At 38.4% G+C, this 27,311-nt stretch overlaps 1 protein-coding gene across 15 annotated transcripts in view; it reads left to right on the forward strand.

Moving 5' to 3' along the window:
• The window catches only part of LOC110986867 (ryanodine receptor 2-like), a 188,975-nt gene that overhangs the window by 1,938 nt on the left and 159,726 nt on the right, over positions 1 to 27,311 (forward strand). For all 15 annotated transcript variants that reach the window (XM_087131551.1, XM_087131550.1, XM_087131563.1 and 12 more), the window contains exons 2-5: positions 3,686 to 3,811; positions 5,444 to 5,542; positions 9,465 to 9,536; positions 13,759 to 13,834. In XM_087131551.1, the coding sequence (XP_086987677.1) occupies positions 3,686 to 3,811; positions 5,444 to 5,542; positions 9,465 to 9,536; positions 13,759 to 13,834 (373 nt within the window). The remainder of the gene's footprint in view (positions 1 to 3,685; positions 3,812 to 5,443; positions 5,543 to 9,464; positions 9,537 to 13,758; positions 13,835 to 27,311) is intronic.

Below are 27,311 nucleotides of genomic sequence, written 5' to 3' on the forward strand. Positions count from 1 at the left end.
ATTTAAATGATTACTGAAGTCAGACGCCGCCCCCCTGATCTTTGGGAAATCAAAGAAAGCCCATGAACAAAGATGAAGAGGAACTTTTATGAAACGCAAATGACAAAGGGTACGAAATGCTTCCAAATCGGCCTGGGCTAGTAATTAACATTTTGTCAACGGAGGTCTTCCTGGACCATTTACAATGTACATGTAATTTACGATAGTGAAAGATTGTTTGAATAAGTAAAGTTGGCTGTTCATTCAGAATTGACCAATTGTGTGTGAGCGATTGGATGATCTTCCATACAATGTATCGCCCAATCATGCCCAACATCCATATTACATTGCAATTATGTAAGTAAGGTTCTTGAAAGAATCTTATATTGAGACAGAAGATTTTTGGGAATGAGAATTTTTTGGAGGAGTCTTCTCTGGCAGGAACAAAAAAGAGCATGTTCTGAAATGAAATTGACATACTTACCCACAACACTCACTACATAGGCGCGCAAGTTTATGTGCATTTGATGTAGAGCAAGCAGCTGAGTACACTCAACGATTTTAATTTGGAATGTATGGTCTTTGTGTGCACGCTGAACATGGGCAAGAACCCGGTTGGAAAACTTAGTACCATCTGTCTTTCTTTCACTGTTAGGGGTGCACTTCAGCTCAGGGTGGATAGAGTTTTTTTCCCCTGACATGCATCGTCAGAATTCAAAACTTCAAAATTGCATGTAACTCCTGCACAGGAGCTCTGTGAAGTGCAGTGACATCATTCAAAAGTGTTCCTACAAGTACATGTACCGGTCCTTCTGAAGACAACCGAGGGGGCTGTAGCTGTGGTGTCATTCAGTGAAGACACTGTTTAGCTCATACCGGTACAGTGAAGGGGCTTCTGTTCAAACCCCAAATTTGCTCACTGAAACTTTTCTGAAAAAGTGTTACTTGTTGACATGTACATACATGTACGTGTAGCCATCCACTGAAGAAAATGGGATTTAAAATTTGGTCAAATATTAACAAAATTTTCCAGCAATTTTTGTGATGCACAAATCACTGCAGCTTTTACATGTAGGTCTTTTCCCTGGAATGACACGGCCTTGCTCATATCTAACGCCACATTAACAAATGAAATAAAGAGGCACCAAAATAGTAAAATACAAGCAAAAATTAAAAATAAAGTTGAGATTGAAAAGGGAAAATGCATTTTCAAGGGTTGATGTGAAAAAAAATTCTATTGCATTGACCCTTTTAATATCTGTTCTGTCTGGCTGTATTGTCTGCAGTTGTATGCATAAGTATGGCCACATGAACATGTACTATTAATTACACTGAAAATATTGATTTTCCCCTGCTTAAATGTCAGAACCATGGGCTGAAGTTCACAACCAGACTCACATTGTGTTCACGTGTCAGTGCCTCATGGGACATTTAAGTAATGACCTGGTACAAGTTGTACATGTGTACATGTGGCACTGTTGCATTAAGTGCTGAACCAGAGACCCTCCTCCCAAGCTCTAAGCCCCTCCCCTTTCTTCCCCAGTGTTTATTTGATTTATATCAAGGAACTGGAGAATAGACAAGACGTAATGCGTAATTGACTATAGAACAAAATGATTTGTAGACTGTTGTGTTAGTGTAGTTTCTGAAATTCGGACCATTAGGAAAGCTTGCTATTTTATTGCTTTGTCAATTACACATGATGAATTACACATGTTCATGCACATGTATGTGTAACCTTGATGTAATTTGCTAGGAGTATACATGTACAGTACTTGAACACACATAATGCACGTGTATGGTGAACTTGACAACATATCAAATTAACCAAGAATTTAAAAATTTATAATAAAAGATTTTTGTTTCCTGTGCAGAACTTGCAGTTTATAGTTTTTAGATTTTTTAGCCTCATGCAGGAGCACACACTGAGTCAAATTGCCTTTTGGTGTCTGTGTTTAAATACAAATCATACCGTAAATGAAGGGTAATGTAATGAATCCTTCTTTATTCATGCCCAGTTGGATATTCCTGTACATGTACCGGTACATGAACCCTCAAATACATACATACTGTAGTTCAAGTTTGTTCTTGAGAAAATTTGGTATCTTGTTCATGTATACAAAATACATACCGGTACATCTATCAGTGTGGCAAAGTTTACAAGTTTTATTCTGTACTTTTCAGATATGTATGTACATGTAAATGTTATTTTTTTGAAGAGAGTAAGCACATGTTCCGGTATGATAATAATAAATAAATATGTAAAATATTGATTTGTTACATGTACATGTAGTTACAGTGTACCTGTACATATATATTACATGTACATGTACATTGTAATATACTGTACATGTACAGTATGTGCAGGTACTGGTCTGCATTGCATTTAAACATTTCATAACTGATAACACGCAGTTGCTTCATGGCTTTTTGCTGAGTGATGGCCTGTGAATTCAAGACCAATTTTGACCACGGACAAAATAACTTGAAGCCTTTTTCTTGTTACATGTATGTTGACAAGTTTGTTGAGTTTGTCTCCTGGTACTTTGTGCATCATCAAGCATACATGTACATGTACTTTGTCAGGTACAAGGCAAGATGGCTGTTGTATTTGAACACGTGGAGGCATCTTTTGCCCAACTGTGTACATGCACATGTATACGTGTATATTATGTGCACGTACTGTACAGTGGAGTGCGTCGCTAGCCATATTGTTTGCACTATTTGTCCAAATAAAACAACTTCCAAGTCTATGTGTAGCTGCACCTCTGTCATCTGAGCAATTTTTTTCCTGCTTCGTATTTCTTTTAATTCGGTCAAATTGTGCTGGCTGGGAATCAACTACCAGTACATGTTCATGACTTTATGCTCTAGAAACTTTGCTATTTTTAGTTTATTTTTTTGACCTTGAGACAGAAACTGTTCTGAATAGCATGTTCTACAAAAACTTGTGGAAGAAACCTTAGTGTGGATGTTAAAGGGTCAGTTATTGTTTGCTGTAGAAACAGCACCCAACTACACAAAATGCCCCCAAATAAAAATACACTAGCAGAATAATTTCCAAATACCAGTTTGGATTCTTTGTGGCATTCCACAGTGCGGAGCATGAATAAATTTAAGAAGGGTTGTTGCAACAACTCTACCCCTCTACCCTCGGTTCCCTGGAATTTTGCTTCTAAATCCAATAAACTCGGACAGTGACATACATGTACAGTGTACTTGTACTTGTATAACAATGTGAGTTTTCTGCCCAATCCAACACAATCCAACTGCGAGTTGCCAGTAACCCCAAACTTTTAAAATCATTTGCCTGTTCAATCCAACAAAAGCCAACTGTGCCTTATTTTCTGTTGCCTGTTGAATCCAACAGAATGTAATACACACTCGTACATGTTCATGTACTGTACATGTATGCCAACTGCGCACAGTTTTTGATTGCCTGCTCAATCCAACAGATTCTAGCAAATTTCACTGTTACTCAACTGCTACATTCAACATACATGTATTTGAACAAAAATAAGTTGAAGGAGTTTACTGCTTCATCCAGCGGGATATTGTTAGACTTGTATGATTCACTGAGGTTGTTGTTAGGAGGGTTTGGTCAAAAACATACATTGTGGTATGGTATAAATGCAGGGGAACAAAAATTTCAGATATTCTGTTCGAATGTAACCAAATTTTGTTGTGTTTTGTTGTGTGTGTTTAGGGAGATCAGCTGTGCCTTGTGTGTTCCAGCCAGAGCAAAAGTAAAGATGGTGCCTCGTCCCATGTCCTGCTTGCAGGGGAGGGTTTCGGCAGCCGGAGATGCTTCCTTGAGGAAGCAAGCAACACGGTGAGTAGCTGGACATATCTTTCAGTCAGCCTCATTCTTGCCAAGTCTGTATACAGTGTACCGTACATGTACATCATGCTTTCATTAGGTTACCTCTGTTTCTGCAGTTGATGCTCTGTGTAATTCTGCCTAAAGATGGTATTGGCATTCATTTCTTAAGGCTTGATGTTATTAGTGCTATGCTCAAATCTCATTGTCCTAATGTTCAAGTTTTGACTTGAATTTACAAGAATTTTAGCCTTTGCTGACGGTCAAGATCAGTTTTAGAAATGTTGATCTGCAGTGCACCTACCCCTTAAATTTGAAAAATTCACAATCCATTGATTTGGAATTCAACAAAAAAGTGTGATTTCAAAACTGTTCAACTTTATTGAAACCAGCTCAAGTAGTTTATGAACACATCATGAAAATTATGTTGTTTTGAATTCACCTTGTGAAATCACTGGACTAGATCCAAACTTTGCAGTGTTTTCACAACTTGGAATATCTTTGCAATCAATTTCTTTGCATGCAACTATGAAAATGCATGTTTGTTTATAGGTACATGTACATGTACATGGAGCTTAACCGTACCATACATGTTTGATTTGCTATTACAAAGGGTACATATATTTGAATGCTTTTTCATGAGTAAAACCATCATGCCATTCTAGGCAAAGGAAATTTCAATGTTAAGATTGATTTATTCATGATAATGGACATTAGGATTAAACACCTGTGACGGTACGTTTGTAGCTCTGTGAACAAAGATATTGGCAAATTTGGGACACTGCTAGCAAACAGTGTACAAGTAGGGCTGGGTTCATCAGTTGGTAGACCACCACTTTTGTGTACCGAAGGTTGCAGGTTCAAATCTGCTGAATTTCTTTGCTCAACCCACTATGTATGTATGGAAACAAAAGGTCAACCTTTCCGTAGTAATTTTGGGGTGGAAAAGGAAGTGACAGGTTTATAAAATACATGTACACCTGTATGGTACCGTCCATGTACCGTATGCACATGCATGGAGTACCTTGGAATGGTTAGCAACTTTGGACATCCCCTAATGCATCTTACAAATTAGCCTCACGTTTCACTTGATGGAAGAGAGGACCAATTTAGTGAAAATCACTCCAAATGGATGGCCTTTAGGGACAGAGATTGAGACGACAGGATGCACATGAGGTCCGATGTCTGTTTACCAATGATTCAGGAGTATCTTTAAATGTGAATGCATTTAAACTTATGTGAACGTTGAAATATGGGAATTACATGTACCTGTAGGTCCATGTATGCCCCTCTAATTGCACTTACTGTTTTGTAATTGGTTTATGAGTTATGATCAGTGAACATTTGGTAACAATGTAACCAATTCCCCACTTATGCATGGACTTGCCTCTCAGTCTGAATATTTGTTGCTGTGCTTGTTGACAAGCAGAAATATTTCGTACTGCAAAAGATTGGTTGTGTCTATTAGGTTCTGTGGCAATCAGTAGTCGCACATGGTTGGAGATTTCAACTCAACCTCTTTAAACTCATAGTGTTGCAGCAATTGTTATCTTACCTCTTAATTTGTGTTAACTAGCTTGGACTCCTTCTCTGCACCTTCCTCTCATCCACCAATGCGCTGCTTCTTTTTTTTTTCCATTTCAGAGCATTCCTCCAGATTTGTCAATCTGCATGTTTGTTCTGGAGCAGGCCTTCTCCGTCCGAGCCCTTCAAGAAATGGTTATGTCGGACACTGTGGAAGCGGTAATATTTCTTTTGTCATAAAAATGACTTTTGTAGTATTGCTGCCCAAGGCACTGTGACAGTCATTATAAACCCCCCCGTTCATCGTGCAGTGAGACCAGTTTTGGCATATCGGGTCCATTCTCACAGGTGCCCATTTAATGCTCCTGGGCAGAGAGAGGCAAGGAGCCGTAAAGTGCTTACCCAAGGTCCAAGCATTCAACCAGCCGTTGGATTCGAACTCCCAACCCTTTGATTTGGAGTCACAAACTCTAACCACTTGGCCACATGCCCTGTCAGTCAGCCAGTCAGTAAGCAACAGTTTGACAGGGGTCTCCCCAAACTGTGTCTCTCTATAAATGTACTCTGCTGGAGCATGGTATTACATGTATGTCAGTGATTTCTTTTTTCATACTGGGGCCATCCTCGTCGGCACATTAGGTCTGCTGTCTCAGAGCTAGAAGCGTGGGATTGAGCGGAAAGGATGAAGAACCGGGTAAATTACAGTTTAAGGAGCGGGAAGAATGCCGGAGGCCATAGGATAAAAACACCGCTCTGTAGGCTGAAATCTGGCCCCAAAAGCCAGTGTACATGTACATTTACATGTAAAGAATGACCTACATGTACATGTAGGTTGAAATCATAAGCAAGGGCATGAGTTATTTTGGAAATTTTGGCATTTTAATTAGGGTATTTGGCAAATGGGCAGTCCGTTAAAAAAACCACCACAAAAACAGGGATTTGTTTATCTTGAGAAGTATAAATGTGGCACTCAAATATGATATGTCAAATTAAATGGTATGATGAGGCCTTTAATGTGAGTGTTGTGTTAGTTCCGATGTGAATAAGTGCCTTTTTTGTTTGGTCCAAAACCTGTTTTAGGGCTTAACTAAAGATTTTTGGTGTCATTTTTGGTACTTGTACCTTGTTTTTGCATGGAAAATATGAATACTATTGAGATTTTATATTTTAAGACAGAAAAAGAAGACCTCATTTCAAACTGATTACAGTTTCAGACGTGTCTGCACACTAGTAAATAGAAGTCAGACATCCAAACAATAAATGTTATTGCAAGCTACAGTCAAACGGAGAGGTACTTACCGTGAAGTTTATTTTAAGGTACTTGTACATGTATCATAATTTCTGATGAAAGTAACAAATACAACAGGTCCAAACACATCACAGAGTTGTTAGAATTTAAAAGAAGGATCCATGGGACTGTTGAGCCAATTTTTCATTGATAACTTTGGACATGGAGGAAGGACACAGGAGTTACAACTCTGGCACATCAAAGTGCTCAATGATCATTGCCGCCCGGTCAGACAAACAATAGTAAACATTCCAAAATTGCCTGATTACTGCCTGCAGCTTAGCCGGACAAGTGGGGCCAGTAATGGCGTAACAATATTTGTGGTGTTTTCTTTGGAATTAACTACAACCTGTCACAGTGACCAGGAAACAGAAAGAGAAATACATTACATTTACTTTTGTCGTTTGGAATATTTTGTTAAGGATTTTGATGCCCTTTTCCATTATCCATGCATACCGGTATGTTTGTAATTTTATTTTGTCACTCAGTCTTTGTACGAGTTTGGCTAAGACTGGCCAACAACATGTTGAACACCACAGGACAGTTAAGTTCACGAAAACAAAATGCGTCGTTTCATCACAGGGAGTGATCATGAGATCTCATAAATTACCTTTTTGTCTAAATTCCGTAATAAAAATGATTCAAATAAAACTCAAAATCTTACAAACAGCTTGGCTATTTATTCCCAAAAGAAGTCCAGAAGAAAGCGTTCGATAAGGGCAACAACTGCACATGAACACTTCGAATACACAGCCTAATAAAAGCAACTGCGCAAGCACTAAATTTGATGTTTTTGTCAGATCATATCGAGCACCAATGATGGCATGAATATTCAACTTCTTATACTGCAGTACACAACGTTTTAGGGATGCAGATTATCAACGAAAAATTGTGGCCATGATCATGGGGTACAAAGGGGGCTTATGGTTGCAAAACAGGTGGTGAGTAGCAAGCATGCGCTGCGCTCTGGCTATGGACGTACCGGGCATGCCACAAAGCGGTAACTGGCCAGATGTTACAGCCCAGGTAGTTCAAACTCCTTCTGTGTCCTTCCTCCATGCTTTGGATGACCAATTTCCTTTCTAAATCATTGCAGTAGCAAGTAGTAGTACCTCTTATTCGAATTCACTTTATGTGTATGACTACAACTATGCACACTTTGAAAATGTGCAAAATATACATATACATTTACGTCTTTAACCGCAGAATGCCCAAATAAACATACATGTAGGTAGTGATGGGTAGGTCTGTGCCGAATAACTGAATATTGGATAGATTACCGAATACAATTTTCCGAATTTGAATGTTTGAATGCAAAATTAATGAAAAGGAAGGGAACATTTTCTTTTGTTTTAAATGAGAAAAATTATAATTAATTTAAAATTTGAACTGGGCAAGAAGTACTGTATTGTTCATCTCTTACATCTTGCTAAATCGTGGCTGGAGATACATGTACTCCTAGATGTGAGAAGCTATTATATTTATTACAATGTACAATTGTGTACATTATTGCAACTGATTTTGTACATGTACACGTGTATGATTTGTTGATCAAAAATTTTGCTGGTTGGTACGACGGAAATATCAGATCAAATTGAAGGTCGAATATTTGAATAGTGAATTATTGGAATTGACTCAGCCCTAGTGATGGGCTACCAGTGCACATGAGGACCGGTGATGGGGGTTGAGAAGTTCCGTTTGGGTCCAAGTTTGAACCACGCAAGAAGAGGTAGCATGTGATTGATGCAATAAAGTCTGGCAGGGCACACAACCCTCACAAGGCCACAGGAAGGACCTAGGACCTATAGAACCCTGCTTTCTTTGACAACTTGGTATAACTTGGTTACAGCGAACTCAGATTACTACTGAATGGTTGTTAATTTCAGTTTTATAAATAATGCAGACAGTCTACCCCTCCTGTTGGTTGAGAGCGTGGCTTGTGGGTGGTTTGTAATTAACAGTTGATAAAAGTACCACCTGGTTTGAAACACTCTCCTGGTTTCACTTGACATCTTGACTCCCATGCTGTGGACTTTAAAAACATTCATGTCGACAACCATCATTGTCCTGTTGGCATGCTCAGTACAGTCCATGGGTCTGTGTTTGATTGAGTCCAAACTTCTCTCAACACCAGCTCAGCTGTGTTCCCAGGGGTGAGATTTGTCAGGATTTTTCCCGATTTCAGGATTTTTTGTCAGTATTTGCCCGATTTCAGTTTCCTTCAAGCAATCTGCTTTGAAATCTGGAAAAGCATGAATTAATACGGTACCATAAAGGAATTTTGAATGAAAATCGATGGATGGTAGAACAAAAGAAATTGGTTTATTAACCCTAACACTCCCAAATCCTCCAATTTTAATACGATTTTACATACACCCTTGGGGTTAGGGTTAAGGGATGCCTTTAGGCAAATATAAATGACCTCACGCTGCTGTGGGCCCTCAAAACCCTGATGATTATTTTGTGGATGTTTCATTTTCCTCCCATCTTACCCCGTGTTCTGCATATAATCACATGGTACCTACTACACGTGATAATTTCTGTAAGGAGATATTGTTCTATGCAATTAAAGGCATATTAGATACAGCTAAGGGCCTAGATGTTTCATGAGAAACAAAGTTGCGTTTGTGAACAGTTTTTTTGTTGCTTTTTCACCTGGCCTCAGTCCGTTATCCACCTAAATGTACTTTAAAACTTCCCCATCACACTTTTATTCCATTATTATATATTTTTTTTCTGACTGTCATGAATGTTGTTAACTCGCAGTGTTAAGGTCATGACATTGTGGGACAAACCAGTAACAGGTGTGTCTGTTTAAATTAATTAGAATTGTTGTACTTACCTTTCTCGTAGGGTTGCCAAGCGGGACATCGTACCCTCCTTTATGGCCATGCAATTCTTCTTCGTCATAGCCTTAGTAATATGGTAAGTGCTCATGTATTGGGTCTCTCTTTGGTTTAATATTTGAATTAGAAATACTTGAAACGTTTGGATTGTTCAGTTTGATTAAAATGAACAATTGGAATCCGTATCGTTTGCTTCTGTTAATTTATTCATGGTTTTGTTTTTTTAAATCTGTGAAAAAATGAGAAAAAAATTTGTTCTCACAAACCTCTTTATGAAATCAACTTTGGAGATGAGAACCCCGCACAATGCATTGACCAGATTTACAGGGTCATGTATATACCCCAGCACAAAACCCCAAACCAAAAACATTGTAATTGCTATATGTTGCTAGGGCAATAATTTACAATGTGATAATGAAGTACGAACCACCTTGCCTGACTGCCAACAGCACCTTGGATCATTGTAAGCACAAGAACATACTACTCACACATTTGTATAAGAAACAATACATGTATGCAAGTGCGCACACTCGGTACGTGTAAGTTTATGTCAGCATTTCCTTTTCTATGCATTCTAGCTGCCAGCGCGGCCGTTTAATGTGATGCCATACTTGAAAACCTTGAAATATTTGATCGAAAAGAGGACTTTTCTGCTAAAATATATGGTACCATTTTAAAGCATCTCATTTTTCACATCTTTTGATAATAGCCAGTTCTGTTTTACACCATTCCCTCCCTGATACTACATTTACAGATTTCTTTCCTCTTTTAATAGCATGTACCGGTACATTGTATCAGAACAGCCATTGGCAAGTTCATAGAATTTTTCATACTTTTTCCTGTTTGCTATGAGATCAGTTGACTTCTGTGACCTAAAAAGATCAACTGACTATTAATAATAATTGTGCCACATGTACCTGTTAAAATATCGTATCTCTAAATATCAATATTGTACAATATACACAATAGAAAAATGTACATAAGAAAATGAGAAGCTTCTGGTATTGTGCACGTCTATGAATTTACAAATGTAGTCGTGCACATGTTCACAATAATACACTGTAGTTTCAAATGACAGAATAAAAGTGCACATGTAACATTCGATTTGGTGCTGTTGAAATTCCTTTATGTTGTTGCTATTTTGCTATTTTTTGTGGCTGTTCAAAAATCAAAATCTCACGAGTTTTCTGTGTGTTCCTGTAAAACCCTGACTTCTGTGACCTAAAAAGATCAACTGACTATTAATAATAATTGTGCCACATGTACCTGTTAAAATATCGTATCTCTAAATATCAATATTGTACAATATACACAATAGAAAAATGTACATAAGAAAATGAGAAGCTTCTGGTATTGTGCACGTCTATGAATTTACAAATGTAGTCGTGCACATGTTCACAATAATACACTGTAGTTTCAAATGACAGAATAAAAGTGCACATGTAACATTCGATTTGGTGCTGTTGAAATTCCTTAATGTTGTTGCTATTTTGCTATTTTTTGTGGCTGTTCAAAAATCAAAATCTCACGAGTTTTCTGTGTGTTCCTGTAAAACCCTGACAAGGAGGTGGTGTGTGATCCTGTTCCGGGAACAGTGTTCTTGGCTTGTGTTCCCACCATTTGAGAGCAAGAACAAAAAATCTACAGTGTCAAGGACAGGCTGCCTGAACTTGACCATTCTGTAATGGGCTTTGAGCTGGGCCTAGAGAGGGTGTAGTTTTCCTACCTGTAGCAACGGAGGTTCGTTTGGTAGTAACTGCGCATTGCTGGTTCATGAATGACTATGAAAGGCAAGTGTTGCAGTCGCATTGCTACCAACGAAATGAACACTGCCGGCCAACATGGCACTTTTCAACCAATGAGGGGGTGCTTCTGCTCAACGCGGATACCCAACTTTGCATTTAATGTGCGAGTAGTCAGTTATTAAAGCAAGTGTTATATTGCTATCATCTCTACCATAGAGCAAAGAATTTTGTATGTATTCACTGTGTATGGTGTAAAGCCGGGCATTTTGCAAACAGTGGGATGCTGATTATCATCTACAGACAAAAAAAAAATTGATATTTGCTTAACCTCCTGGCTAATGAAAGTGGGCCAGTAAAACTGCAACCAATTGGGCAGACCAACATGTATTGATCCAATCGGTTGGAAGAGCTTAATGAACAGAAACGCAACTTGGAAAAAAAAATGTGAAGTCAGATCAAAATGAACATACATGTATGCATGACCCCCGTGTCAGTAAAGGCAAATGATGTTGGAGCAAATACTAGTAAATGTTTCTTAATTTAGAAAAGAATACCTCTGTGTATTCCTTTGAGTTCATGTTTACCAGAGCTTTTGTTGTTGTGCATGCCACATGCATTAGCACGCATGTACACAATATACACGTACATGTACATCGAAGTTGCATCCTGCAGAACCACTCACGTACCATCGAGGAAGACATGTAGAGACAGCATGTCTCAATTAAGACGTGTGTCTTGCCATTGCCTATGTGTACCGATAGCGTCAGCCCTGCCATACCCTACTGCCTGCATGCGGCCATTTGCACAGCCTCTGTGGCGACGGTGATCGTCTTGTGCTGGCACATGTACTCTGGTGGCGGTAACGTGATTCGTCCATTATTGACACACCGGGCGCTGGCCCGGACATTCCGTGAAATTGGAAATGCTGTATGCTAGGCTACCTGAGTAAATTGCCATTACTGTGGGAGAGGCAACAAATGATGCGTTAGGGAAGGACTTGGGAGTTGAGAGTCGAAAGCTAAAAACGGATCAGGAACTGTTACTGGGCTAACCTGTATGATTGTATAGTTCATATGTATACCTGCTAATATCCCATGTCCATGTCCAAATCCATGTAAAAGTACATGTATGTTATCAATGTATATCAGGAGTACATGCACATGTAATAGCCAAAGAACTGTGCAACTATTGTACAAATGAAATACATTGTAAACTGGCCAATGATGGGTATGAAGCTTCCTCCATTACTGGATGGAATGCCTTAGTGTACAGTTGTATGCCTGGATCATACCTACGTGTAAACATCTACAACTGTATGAGCACTGGTGGTACATGTTTTTAGTGATAATTTTTGTTGTTAACGTTATACAAAAAAAACATGCCAACAATTGGAAGCCTAAGAAAAAATAGGGAAGAGTGGAAAGGGTATCACTCTTAAAACAAGAAGAGGACAAAAAGAGAGGACCGAAGGAAGAGGGCATTTGGGGGGAGGGGAGGTAATGAGATGCAGACTGTAATTTGTTGGGTCTGTTTCATTCCCCATCCTTCTAAAAACGTAAAAAGCCCCAAACGTGGCCTAACCCCCAAACGTGGCCTAACCCCCAAACGTGGCCTAACCCCTCAGAAAAGCCATAAAAGATTACGTAAAAAAAATTTTTTTTTGGCCCACCCAAAAACAAATTGGACCTCCCTTCCTGAAAATTTAATTCTGGACCCACTCTTGTGAGGGGCAGATCCAGACCAAAAATGTTGGGAAAGGGGCTAAAACAAGTAAGCAGCTTCCCCGATGTACACATGTACATGTACCGGTACTTGTACTTCTGCATGAACTGATTGCACCAGTCACAATTAAGTGGCTCCCCAGAAACAATTTCGTGTTAAACAAAATGGTTCTGTCCATACAAAACAACCTCCATTTAAGACACTGAACATCTTCACTGTGAATGATTAAAGAAAAAAGTCCTCATCGTGTTTTTTTTTTTTGGGTGGAGGGCATTGCCCCTGTTGACCCATCTGCTCTTGACATTGTGTCCTCCCTTGGATCAGCTATTAGTACCATGGATGTACATGTACATGTACAGTACATGTATGTATGTCCATCTAGTTTCACCTGCATCAGATGTCAGTGGCTTCATTGACTGCTGTTTCACTCAAGACATCGCAGGGCAATTCCAGAAATAGTATCATTTCTATCCTGATGATTCACAAAAATGCTTCAGTTTGCAGTTGCCACTGGTAGTCCACAGATCACTTTCAATATAGATGCCACATCCCAATACAGGCTGTAACTGAATACTTCATGTTTTTTTTAATTGAGTTTGAATACTTGACATGAAAAACGACAATTTTCCTAAAGATTTATAATGCCTTAAGCAGAGTTGCATGGAGGCTTATAAGTTCACACACAAAAATAAGAGGGTCTTTCATGAAATCTATCTGTGTGCATGTTACATGCACATGCTGGCTGAAGATGCAATTCTTGCATTACATCCACACATAAACCTGGTACCGGCAGAAGCTGATTGTAGACTTAATTTTGTTTTTCTATCTTTACAGTACCTTGCCTGTCTGTCAACTGTCTCATCCACAGACAAGCTAGCCTTTGATGTGGGACTCCAGGAGTCATTGGAAGGTAGGCTTGTTCCAAAATGTTTAGTTGTAAATTTTGTTGCTAAAATTTGTTACTTTTTTTCATTCTGTTTTACATACACACATGTGCATGTAGCTATGTAGTACATGTACCGGTATATATATTTAGTTTTCAAATTCAAGTGCAACCATGCCCAAATTGAGAGTGAAATTTTACGAGACTTTCAAGATTTCGATAACAAATAGTGTGCATATGTCCATGCGTATGTTCGTAGAGTAAGGATGTGCCCATATATATTGACCATGTACAATATCGTACATTATGTACATGTACCATACATATATAGTTCTGATGACATCACGCATCGTTTGCATATGTGTACACTTTCCGTTGGAGCATGGAGTCATCTTGCTCCCATAAGAAAGCACATACATAAATGTACATGTACATGTATACAAAACAAAACATACCGCCATCAGTATGTGTACAAATGTAGGCCTACATGTATGAATACATTGCAATACAATATTGAATAAAAAGAACGTTCATGTATGTTGAATTATTCAAATTCCATTAAAAAACTTGCCGTTCACAAAGTACACATCTTTTTGGTCAGTGATGCTATCATTTTCGCGCCCATTAGCCACTTGAGCTCGGTTTTTGGTACGAATGCAGACCAACTCAACTGTGGCATTTTCTTGACTTTGCTGGCAATTTAATTCCTTGAATGGACCAATCAGCGATTTGTGATGCAGAGATGGTGACTCGGAGGAGAAGTTCGAACCTGTTATAAATATTTGCATTACCTCAAAATTATCATTAACTGACTCGTGAGGGGAAGTTTCGATTGGTCTGGTATCCATGTCAACCCTAAAATGACGAGTTCCTCCTCTAATGCTAGTAGCAAATCAGCTAAAACAGTCTGTTTCCCTTTGCCAAGTATAAAGAAACAAATGGATAGTCATACAAATACACACACGTGCCCAATCCAATTATTGCAGGTCTCTCTCCGGGTTTCATTGTTAACATTGGAGCTGCATTTTTGCGATAAATTTTCAGCCAAGGGGAGAGAGTGCTGCGGCAGTGTAAAGGGCTTTATCGGTGCCAGGAACCCGTTGCGGTGGGTGTCCGCCTCCAGTTCCTAATTGACTATGTGTCACTCGCCGTTAATCAATCAATACATGTACATGTAGCTTGGATTGGATGGCATCAGGAGGGAACCTTCAGATCCAAAGGGCAAACTCGATAACTGTCTCAAGACCATGAGATAGCACAAGAGTGGGATAGACGATCCCGAACTGTTGGAATGCCGCAGAAAATAAAAAGAGTGGATGTACATGTACGCGTATGAACCAGTGTGACATTTGCCTTAGCTTCAGCAAGTCCAAGGTTGCAAGGCAGAGCATATTAGTCTTGTTGTGTTCACGTATGAATTTAATTTTTATTTTTCAATATAAATGAGTTCTTTGCTTAACAAAAGCATTAATGGAACATACTGATACCTTACGGAGGAGCGGGCATTTGTGTGGCTTAGAGAGTCTTTTGAACAGTTGTAATCCAATGGAGGGATTCTTATGTTCAGATGGTTCGCTGACTTAATGAAAAGTTGAATTTACCTTCAATTCCTTGCCCTTCAGCATTTGGAAAATATTCAGGCCATTGATCTGTCCGTCTTAGTTTAAATTTCCAACATCGAAGATTAAAGTCAGTGAATCAAACCACTGAAAAGAGTTAGGATACCGGTATGTACAGTGTACCGATATGTGGAGAATGGGTTATCTTGGTTTATTTCACATAATTACTATGCTGCACCTGCTTATAAAAGTTGTTAACATTTTGCTGGCTCGTACCTGTACCGGTTCATATATGTATGAGCTTCTCACGATTTTCATTTGACATGAATGTGTACATGTATGTATATGTGCACACTGGCTTGAATTCAACATTAGCATTCTTTTCACCCTTTTGCCGTCAAAGTGGTAAAGTGCTGGTCATAGTCAATTGAATGTACAATGTATGCAAGTGTATTCAACTTCTCAGCTAGATGTACATGTAGAATTGTATACATGTACAGTTGAACATGTACAGTACATGTATGTTCTCCTACCACTACATGTACAGTACATGTACCGGTACCTGCAACCGTGAACTCTTTTAGCTTTCAAGTACTCTCCACCATGCACATTTGTAACCTGTATTCAGATGAGTCTTCACATACTGTACTCTGCCTGGTGATTTACATGTACCTGTGATGCGATCATGGGAACATAAAGTAAAAGATTTGATTCACGGGAAATTGGAGAAAGTGAAAACAGAAGGAGACTCTCATGTTGTTTTATGTCAAATTGATTGCTGCGCATCTGTTTAATGGGTCCTTCAAATGAAGGCAGTTTCTTTTCCAGTCGGGAGGGTCTGTGCCAAACATACATCTGACTGTCCTCAATCCTTCACCTGTTGGAGGATTGAGGACCGTTTGGGGTGAAATCAATCCATGTACCAACAGTAAGTACATTGCATTTAAAGTACAGAGCAGTTCAAGGCAGTAATTCATAGTTCATTAGATTTATTATTGTGAAATGCACAGCCTGTCACTCTAAGATGCAGGCTTATGCACACGATACATTTATCTGTCGGGCAATCAGGCATAAAATATGTACATGTACCTGTACACTGTACATGTACATGTACGTTTTCCTTCGAACTTCATTTGTTTAAAAAATCTGCATTAACTGTTAATTGAAATTAAATTGAAACTGAACTGCATGTGTGCCTTACGTGCCCTGCCTTGCTGATTCCTGAGATGAGCAATCAAATTAAAAAAGAATCCTCAACTGATCCTCATCGGACATTTCTGATCATGATGGGACTCATAAATCCCAACCGAGACGACTACTGTCAGAGCTAAACCTGTTGATGTTGCATGTAGGTGGGACTGCGGACTGATTGATGATGTTGCTGCATATGTGTATGAGTAGGACATATATACATGTCAATTGTACAGGTACTGGTACTCCTCTGTGTTCATGCACATGTACATTGTTCATTTAGTCTTAAGTATACATTTATACTGGTACATGTACACAGACATTTATGAGTGCATGTTTTGTTTGCAGTACTGTCTGTTTACAGCCGTCAAATGTTGAAGGAGAGGTGTTGGAGAGGAATATACAGCAGAAGCTTTTTTGTTATTAAGAAATTAATGGAAGTTAGGTCTTGTTACAGATTTCAGATTTTGGACTTAACCGTTAAATACTGGAGCATACACGTATGAAAGAGACAATTTAAATGAGTTAATTTCTCCTCGTACATGTAATTACTTGCTTCTGAGCATACCACTATTTGTTATGTATCCACATGTACATGTAGTTCTAGTTACATGTAGGCGAAATACCAGTCCATAAATCAGCAGGTAAAAACTGAGACACATTAGCAGGGCACACATACAGGTAGTGATGTTTTTTACATCGGAGTAAAGGGTTATTGGGAATTTGGGACTCTGTGCGAGTGGATTTCTAAAGAGGAATTGTAGCTTTCAGTGACAACTGACAAGAAATTGCTGGAGGAGGATGTACAGTGTTACACATGGTCTTCTACAAACATGTACATGTACATGTACAAAGTAACATGCACTGTACATGTACATGTATGTATGTACATGTACATGTATATACTGCTGCATGGGTGTTTTGTTATATTACACATATTGTTTAAAACCGAGCTTCCTGTGAAATTGCGAGAAACTTAGAAAGTCATATTTTCATCCCGTCTGTGAGGATTGCACTGTTGACATCCTCGCCATTGCATTTCTTACTGATAAGTGCAGCCTTAAGTCAACTGTAGCAATCTTGGTGACCAGACCAGTGTAATAAAAAGTCATCAATCATCCTACATTCTGAGAACAAATGTTACAAATGACGTACCACAAACAAATGTACATATAGAAAAACTCAATTTTTTTCCCTTTGAGCAAATCCACTGGTTATCATTAAAAAAAAGAAAAAGGAAAAGAGGGGTAATTTCATGGTAACGGAAAGACATTTTGATATTTTTAACACGCAGGAAAAAGTGTGTGTAAATGCAGACAAAAGGACCAGACAAAAACAGACAAAAGGACCACTGATGCACGTGTAATTCCAACAACAGTTTTACTTTTTTCAAAATAATCTGGTTGGCTGATTGTGAATGTTAATGAGGTTGTCAGGAGAATGACACAGTATGAAATACCATCATTCTGTTAATATATGTAAAAGAATTTACTCACACCACTTTTAAGGTACCCGTATATCCAATGTCATTCCATAATGTGATGATTTTTACCTATCGAATGTTTCATTTTCAATTTGCACCTCACATTTATCTCTGGAAACAACACGCTGACGTTCTATCAAAACAAACTTAATCACTTGTGCAGACGGTTTTATTGTATTTCACCAAGAGCCAAGTTCTAGTGATAAAAAAAAGAAGATTTTTCTTTTCCCCTAATTATTCAGGGAAATCTACAAGGGCTTATCAAGTTAACAGGTGTTAAGGGATTTGAGGCACAGGTACCCGTAGCTAGTAAGAGGTATTGCAGTGCTATGGTTAATTTCTCTTAGGAACCCCCCCCCAGGGATGTTCATGTGGCTCAGCCACTCTTACCGGTACTTCTTGGCTCCCCTTGGCCTTTTTTTTCCTTCAAAGGGCAGAAGGCAAGGATTAGGGGATGTCATTGAATTGGCATGATCAAGAACAGAGAAATTCCTATGGATTTTGTCATGGAGGCCTGAATGTGTGGCTCTCATGTCCTAGAGTGGGAGTCGACAATAAAATATACATGTATTTCTACATAGGTTTTTTTGTGTGAAAACCCTTGATGTTAAATAGGGCAGAGGTTGCAGTGACTGACGGGTATCCATCACAGCTTAAGTTTTAGGTAGAAATTTACCAGACTGCGAAGTTGGTTGCTTAACAATTTTACCCATACAGAGGCATGCCATTCTACATGATGGGTATCAGAATAACACAATTTGACTGTTTGAATTTCAAAAAGTGTTTATTTGAAAACCTGTTTATTTGAAATGGTGTATCTGCCAACTTTAATCATCATCAAATTTATGTTGCAACTGTGAGAAATGAAATCCTTGAACACTGTTGAAAGAATGCAATCTATACTGTACATGTACTTGTACTTGTAAGTTGGGCTCAAACTCAAGAGTCATAGTGCAGTCTATCCAGGCATGCAACTTTTCCTTTGATCAGCTGATTTCCTTGTTTTTCACTTCGCACTCATGCCATTAAAAAATGAAAAATGGCCATACAAATTCTTGTAAAGATTGGAATTTCCTCATTTTTTTCCTTCAAAGTCCATGTTGCATGCCTGTCTACTACATCACTGCTTTCTGGATAAATTTTCTCAAAATACTCAAGAAATTCCCCTAGTGGGTTATTTTATCCCCTAAATTTGTAAAACTGTCAAAGATTCCACAATACCATTCGCAATGTGCCTTTTTTGTGTTATTTATACCGTATACAGTGTAGGTATGTGTACATGAATTTAGGGGCATCATACCAGTATTAAATCCCATGTCTGAATGAAGATTGACTACTGGCTTGACTCTACCTTCCACTGTTCTGCAAAAATGTAGGAGAGATGGGTAACAAAAGACCTGAACAACTAGATCAGCGTGAACACTTTACCTTCACGCGGTCATAGTGCGATAGTTGTTTAGATTTGTGGGGCTAGATTCAGATTTGTTGTGCTGGGATTACAATGTCAAAGCTTTGCACAGGTCAGATTTTGCCACTCAAAAGCTTCCAGCAGACTCCTAAATACATGTATTTGAATATTTAATTTGGAAAAATTTTGCACATGTACGTTCACAGATAGCCTCCCCATTTAATAGTTAAAATTTTCTTAGGATTAACAGAGGAAGCATTTGATATGTAATTGTGCAGGGAAATGAACTTTGTCATTAATCTTTGCAGGCGTTTTGAATTGGAAAGGGAAACAGGTATAAAAACAAACAAAATGGGTTTTCAGGAATGTAATTTTTGACAGGCAAGAGTTTGTTGCACTTTGCCATTACGCAGTACTTGTGATTTTCATTTAATGCTCACACGTATACTTTCTACTGCCTTAGGAATTCCTATCATGAAAACAAACATAGCTGGGCTATTTTTCATTGCATATTGGTGATTCACCGGTTCGGTGTTTAATTGGCAGTTAAAGGGTCTGTGCACTAATTTTTTTCACTGCAGCCCTTGAAAGTTTACCCTTATGTTTCAGTTTACCTTAAGTAGTTTTTGATTTGGCTCGGGCTTCTTTGGAAGGTAATTTGTCGCCTTTTTTTGTCTTTACATTCCACTGCTAATTTCCATCTTCATTGTCCCAAGTTTTCTTTTGTGGAGTGATTCGTTGCCATATAAGCACATGGTAAGAAGCCAGCAAGCATCCCTCTCTGAGAAATGTCTTCAGTGAGCAAATCTTTGGTTCACAATGTTGAACCACGAATACCCGGTACATGTACACTGTACATACATGTATACCGGTACTGTACATGTACATATACCTATAAACTTGACAGTGCCTTCCCTGAGTAACATGACGGCAGCAGTGCCTCAGTTGTCTGAAAAGTTTTTTAAATAGACACGCGGTTAAAAATATGCCTTTTTCAGTGCACTTACATTACCAAAATAGCATTGTCAAGTACAGCAGTAGTTTTAATAAAAGTGCATCTAAGAAAAAAAATCTTTTCTAAGGATGGATTTGCGTTTGGGAGATGTTATTTAATTTTTGGATTTTTGCCCTGCCCTACGTGTATTGTAACACTGTATACTCGTTGTTTTCCCCGAAAGCTTGTGGAAAAACCCACAAGCACGGTACCTACTGCTACATCTGACTCGAACCAGCCAGCCGACACTGGCAAGCTCGGTGGTTGAGTGGTTAAGACGTCTACACTAGTAAGTGGGATTTGTGGGTTTGAGTCCCACCCGAGTATGCTTGTGGTTTTTTTTCACAAGCCTTCAGGGAAAAACCGAGTATACATTGTTACAATACACGTCGGGCAGGGCAAACATCCAAAGTTGAATTAAGAAAAACTCATTTCATGAAAGCTTCAAAGAAATGTTGTCAATGCATACCTGCAGTGTCATTGTTTTTGTTTTCTTCTCTCACTTGAATTTCCATTTTCTGGTGCTGATTGACAAAAAATCCTAAGATGCGAGATTTACATTTAAAAAGTTTGGGGGGAATACATGTACATGTAGCTAAAGTAAACTGCAACATCATGGGGAGCTTGGACAATGCACATTTCTGATCCAAGATAGCATTTCAGAAATTTAGAACAGATGTGTTTGTAGTCAGAGCTTGAAAAAATCACAAATGTGATGAAGTGGCCTTTTTGTAAATTACATACCGGTACGGCATGCGAACACACAAATATTCATCAGGATTGATTGCCTAAATGCACATAATTCTCAAATTTTATTTTCATTTGACAAAATGGAGTGCAGTTTACGGTACATGTACATGTACATGTATGCATTGTACCACTGAGTTGTCAAGGTGTACAATGTTTATCTGAACCTGGTTTTACTTTTCCTGTAGGGAGTCATTGTATGCTTCCAGAGACATTTGGGAACATTGAATATATTTCAGATCTTCTTGTCTACACCTTAACACAGGTACCCGTAGATATTGTGTGTGAAAAAAAAAAAAGCGAGTGTTGGTTTAATAAGCAGACAGCACTCACAAGCCATTGGTACTGTAGGCCAAGCTTATTAATCTTATTAATTATTAATAAAGTCTGATTGTAAATTTATGTTTAACACTTGGATGGTATGGCTGTGCAACAATTATGTGAAGCATGATACAGCTTTGTTTGACAATTCCTGTTTCATTGCAGTAGAAATACATGCGTACATACACATACATAACGTGTACAAGTTGAAGCAGTTTATTTTGCCTGATTTTTTTTCTTTTGGTTAGAAAAGAGCATTTTCATGAAGTCCTTTTATTTGAAGTATAATTCTGCCATTGGTGGAGATGACGCAAGTGACTTGTTATGGCTCTGCAGTAAACTGCCCTTAATTTGTTGGACAAGGTCTCCATGATGACACATTTTGGACAGTGCATGTTTACAGTGAAATAAACCATTACAGCTTCTGTCACCCGCTGTTTTCATCGATCTTACATTGTAAATAGTTTTGTAGATACATGTACACTGTACGTACATGTGCAAAAAAATTTACAGTGTGAAAAACAAACCAACCCACCTTGGGGCTGTTTTTTCCCCGTTTGTAATGGTTTGACTTACTTATTGAAAGTAAGAAAAATATGTTAAAAGCATGGTGATATCTCTCGTTTAATTTGAGGGCCGTAAAACTCAGCTTTTTCAAAAGATTTTGAGCATTTGAGAATTTTTGTTTGGGGGGGGGAGGATTGTGACTCACAATTCCTTTAATGGTGTCAAGTATGACTGATCATTTTTTATTAAAATCCACTGCTGCCGTTCCAGTACTAACATGCTTCAGGTTTATACATGTATTCAGATGGGTAACTGATAAGTTTGTGGCTTGAGGTAGGAGTCAGCTTTGGAAATATCAAGCACGTCTAGTTTTCAACATGTGTCTTCTCTCACCTGTACATTAATAAATATATGCTTAGTCGTCCAGTCATGGATCATACAGAAGCCAGTGTCTCAGTCCCCCTGGAAGTGGTCCACAACATCGACTACCTCATCATTGAATTCATCATCTGAGTCAAGTCAATGAACTCCTTTTTCATCTATGGGAGGAGGCAGTAGTCAAGTCGGGGGGGGCACCAAATCAGGAGAGCAGGGCTGGTGTTGGGCCAGTCCAGTCTGAATCCACATTCCTTGGTAACAGCAATGGCTGTTATGGATGTGTCGTGGTGAAGCAAGTAGTGGCTCATATTTTTTCGACTTTCAAAGTTCAATTTTTTGCAGCGGAAAAACCAAATTGATCGAGTTAATCACTTCACAAACTTTCTGTATGATCTTTCACCAAAATTGAAATGCTTGCATATTCAGTGAAAAAAATGCATGTGCATCTCCAACACACCATTAACAGCTCAACAAACTTATCAGTCGCCCCCAGAGCCCAGACATGGCCCTCCTCCCCAATGCAAAGCATCACTGACAGACTGAAGAACTCATTACACTCAACCTAATATTGAATGAACAAACATGATTAAACCTGTACACAGATATGCATGGTGGGTACATGTACACCTACACATTTTCACAGTCTGGAAATACCTGTAACATACCTGTATCACCCATGTTTACTCAAGTACTTAAAATCCTTTGACCTTGAAATCTGTAATTACAGGTCATTTTTTTTATCCATACTGTAGATTCCAGTCCCCATTCACTGCTGATAACCTTTTTTTTTTTTTAGATGTGTACTGTCCTAAACTTTACTCTGTGTTATGTGTACATGTATGCAATGCACTCCAAATCATCCTTTGATCTCCAAATAGTATGTTTCATAGTTTCCGGTCTACATGTACGTGTAATCTTACACTCTTTGCAACACATGTATACTCAGTGACGTCTTACACTGAGATGGCTGGACTTAATGTACATACATGTACATGTACATTGTATATTGTACTGTACAACTTACATGTACATGTACACATGTACATTATACATGTACATGTATTGTGAATGATTGCTAAGACACTTCATTGCTGTGAGGCTGGATATGTGCAGTTGGCTTATAGTAAAATACATGTACCTGTAACCATCATAAATTGTGCATTTTCTGACTTGCAAAAGGACAAGGTCATGTTGGCTTGGTTACCCACTTTGCCATACTGGGGTACTCTATTGTGTAGTTTTTGCATGAAATTGCCATAGAAATGAGCCTTACAATAAGTTATAATCTGCTGAGATGCAAGCAGAGTATTGTACATGTACATGTATTTAAGAGTGAATATGATTGGATCTTACGAAGTGTTAAGTTTTCATGTTTTTTTTTTATGCGGAACTGCGTACTCTGTATACTGTAGTGTTTAAATTTACAATGAATTATAAACATGTCAACCAGAAGGAAATACAATGTAATTGTTAAATGTTTCAGATTCTGGTTGCATAAAAGTTCTTGACTCTGTCTTACATGTACCGGAGTTTGTCTCCTTTTCCTTCTTTCAAGTAATCACCCAAATTCTCCCCTAATCTTTATTCTCTCTCATGACAAGGATCTTTCACACAGTTCTTGCAGCTTCTCTGTTCGTTATTTTTGGGGGGGTTCATATTTTCTTTAATTCTGCAATGTTTAATTGTGCACACAATACCTCAGCGAGAATATGAAAATCAGTTGTATCTTGACAAAGCATAATGTAGGACGTTGTCCCGAAAAATTTTCCAAGCAGGTGGTAAATATTAACAATCAAAGTTTCAGCTAAACACGTATATTTATAGCCCTTACTTTAAAATACGAAATACAACTTTCATTTCTCACTAACGGTAGTATCTCTCCAGAAATTCAAGTTTACTCACCTTGTGAAGGTGATTGCCTAAGTTTTCACTGAGAACTTGTCAGAGCTTAATTGACCAAATCATTTCCCTTGATTTGTTATTCAAAAGGAAATTTGTTTAAGGTGAATACATTTAAGTTCTTGATCATTTAAATTGTAGAGTACATGTACATGTAAATTTACACTGTATATATTTTTGTTTAAGAAATACTAAAATACTTCATACCTACATGTACGTGTGCATGGATGTATGTTTTGTGGCTTAGTATTCAAAATAAATCTCTTAGTGGAGATGGAACAGTTTCTTTAGTTTTTTTACATACATGTACATATAGTATTTGTAGTATGTAATTCCTTCCAAAGCGTTTAAATGTTCTTGTTGGATATGTGAAGTTTTGATATGATTTCTGATGCGTACTCCGTAAATTAGTGTGTGCGTTCATTACACACTCAGCAAATATTTTGGAAGAGAACTTCCCAATGCTACGAGAAAACAATTATTCTGTAGTTGTTTTTCCTCACAATTGCACAAAAGAAATGAATGCATATTGGTAGAGGATTTATTAAATCCTAAGGGCATTTTGCCTACAAATTAAAAAGTGACTCGGTAGTGAATTTGACCTGGCGGGTGCTCAGTCAGAAGGAAGTTTAATTAAAATTATCTGACAGGTCTGCACTGGCAAGCAAATTAATAATGACAAATGACGAGCACTCACATTTATTTCACAGAGAAATACATGTAGGTATTAGTTAAGCTTGTTCTATGGACTGGAGTTTTCAAATATGTTGAATGGCTAGCCAAGTTCTTGTATAACATGACAGTAGAACATTTGCACGTACATGTACATGTACCAGTACAGTGTCAAATCAGCAGATACTACATCAAAAAGTGCTAAATAAACAAATACATGTACTAAATCAGTGAATGGTAAATCAACAAATGCTGAGCAGCAAGTATCGGTACTGAATCATCATCTAATGCTAAATCAGTTAATACCAGATCTGTATAGAATCAACAAGTATCTTGTATGTTAAAATGGTAAAAGTGTCTTTAAAAAATACAAAAAGATCAGTGTACATGTACAGTAACAACCCAAATTGGGAAGGTTTTATACAAACCCTGTCCTACAAAAAGTGAATATCTTTTTGAGAGTAAATGACGGAAAAAAGAATTTGATAAGAATATACTTGTAAATTGTTTTTAATTTTAGTTGCTGTACATTTCGTTCATGTTTTTCCCCCTATATGATATTCTTTTATCACATTAAAGCCATTTAAACTTGGAGACATTTTTTGACTGCCGCCTTTTCCCCGAAACAACCACTTATCGCTGTTGCTGTTCATATTTTTTTTGTTATTACATACCCTGTGTCTGCCAAATGCTAGTTTGAATGTGAACTGCACGTACATGTACATGTACTGTCCATGCAGTCCAATTAGGAAATTCCTTTGTAACTTTGTTCTAGCTACAGCAGTGAATCAGTGAATTTCATTTGGGCATTTCATTGCATTTCACCGGTGTTGAAGGGAAAAATGTTAATGAGAAGATTGATTTGGGGAGGTTGACATCTAAGAAATACAGTACAAGATTTGAACATTACCAGTGTGTCAGTAATATGCACGTGTATTACATTCATGCAGAGGGGCCAGCGTAAAATGAAATAATTATAAACAATTTTGATAAAATGAAGCATTAGTCCATTTGATGTAAGGGGTGTACAGTGCACAGGGTAGATGGGCATACATGTATAAATTTATTGTGTAGAGGAGGTCATCACAACCTATTGATTGGAATTTGGCAAGAGAGAATTATGACAAATAAATGGGCTAATCTCCACAGCTGGAAAGTTGAGTGCTGGCCGACAGAGCAGAGCTGACTGTAGTACCATATGTATGTCTTTTTTTTTAAAGGAATTCTTTGACTGTGTCATTTGTGAACAACAAGCAGACACTTTCTGCAATCTGGACGTTACAAATCTGTGATTCCATGTAACTGTGTGTGCTTTGGTCTTAAGATCTGATCTGTGAAATTGTTTTTTCCTTTGGGATGAAAAGAAAATAGGGAAGGTGGGGGTGGGCTTGGGGAATGGAGAACGGAGAAAAGGGTGCTGCACAAGTACATTGGCTCCTCAAGAGTTGCCTTAGTTTGCTCCCGTGATAACCTGACCTCATTTAGTGTAAATGTACAGGTATGAGGATAGGTGACTGACTTTTGTATGAACTGGCCTATCAACCATGCACTGAAGCACTGGTGGCAGAAGGGGGACAGCGGCCCTCCCACTTTTGACTGTGGGGGTGGGGGCATGGCCCCTCCTTTCCCCTCTTTTGGCTGGTCCTCTACCGGGGTAGGGATTAGTGGATCGGTCTACTGATGGTCTCACAACTGGCCTCCCTTTTGAAACTTGTTTCATTGCTGGTGCACTGAAGTCACCTCTACAATCTTTGTTCCCCCATGATGCATGTGCAGCATGATTCCTCACTCCTCAACAAATTTGTACAACAAATCTGGTGTGTGTAACATTACAACAGCAGATGTTTGATAAAAAACTCAGTATTATTTGTAAACCATGGCAGATTTGGGAACAAAAATGGCCTAAATGTGGCCAGTCAGTGTGTTACAGTCTGCCTAGGTACACATACATGTACCGGTACATGTACAGTTCTCTAGTGCATTCAGTGCAGGTAATTGCCTCAAACCATCTGAAATGTTGTCAGTTTCTATGCGCCATATGTCAATTTTACTCTGCTTCTTCATAAAGCAACTCTGTTAGTGCATTGCATGTACATGTAGTTCACAAGTACAGTACATTCATGTACATTTTGTACGTGTCCACAGAATGTGGTGAATGTGCAGGGAATATTGAAATCAAACTGTCCCAGTGTCAGAGGTCACAAGGATGGCTGGCCAGGCTCATCATAGGCGGTTATCATGTGTAGCCGTTAATGGAAATTAACCTGCATCTGTTGATGGCACTGTGGCCACTTCCCATAGTTGCACGTTACTCCTAGAGCTGTAGCCAGTTGATTCCATCACAG

The sequence above is a fragment of the Acanthaster planci genome, unplaced genomic scaffold (genome assembly GCF_054643075.1).
Source record: "Acanthaster planci isolate LZ-2023a unplaced genomic scaffold, COTS_SCS Contig2, whole genome shotgun sequence".
Taxonomy (NCBI): domain Eukaryota; kingdom Metazoa; phylum Echinodermata; class Asteroidea; order Valvatida; family Acanthasteridae; genus Acanthaster; species Acanthaster planci.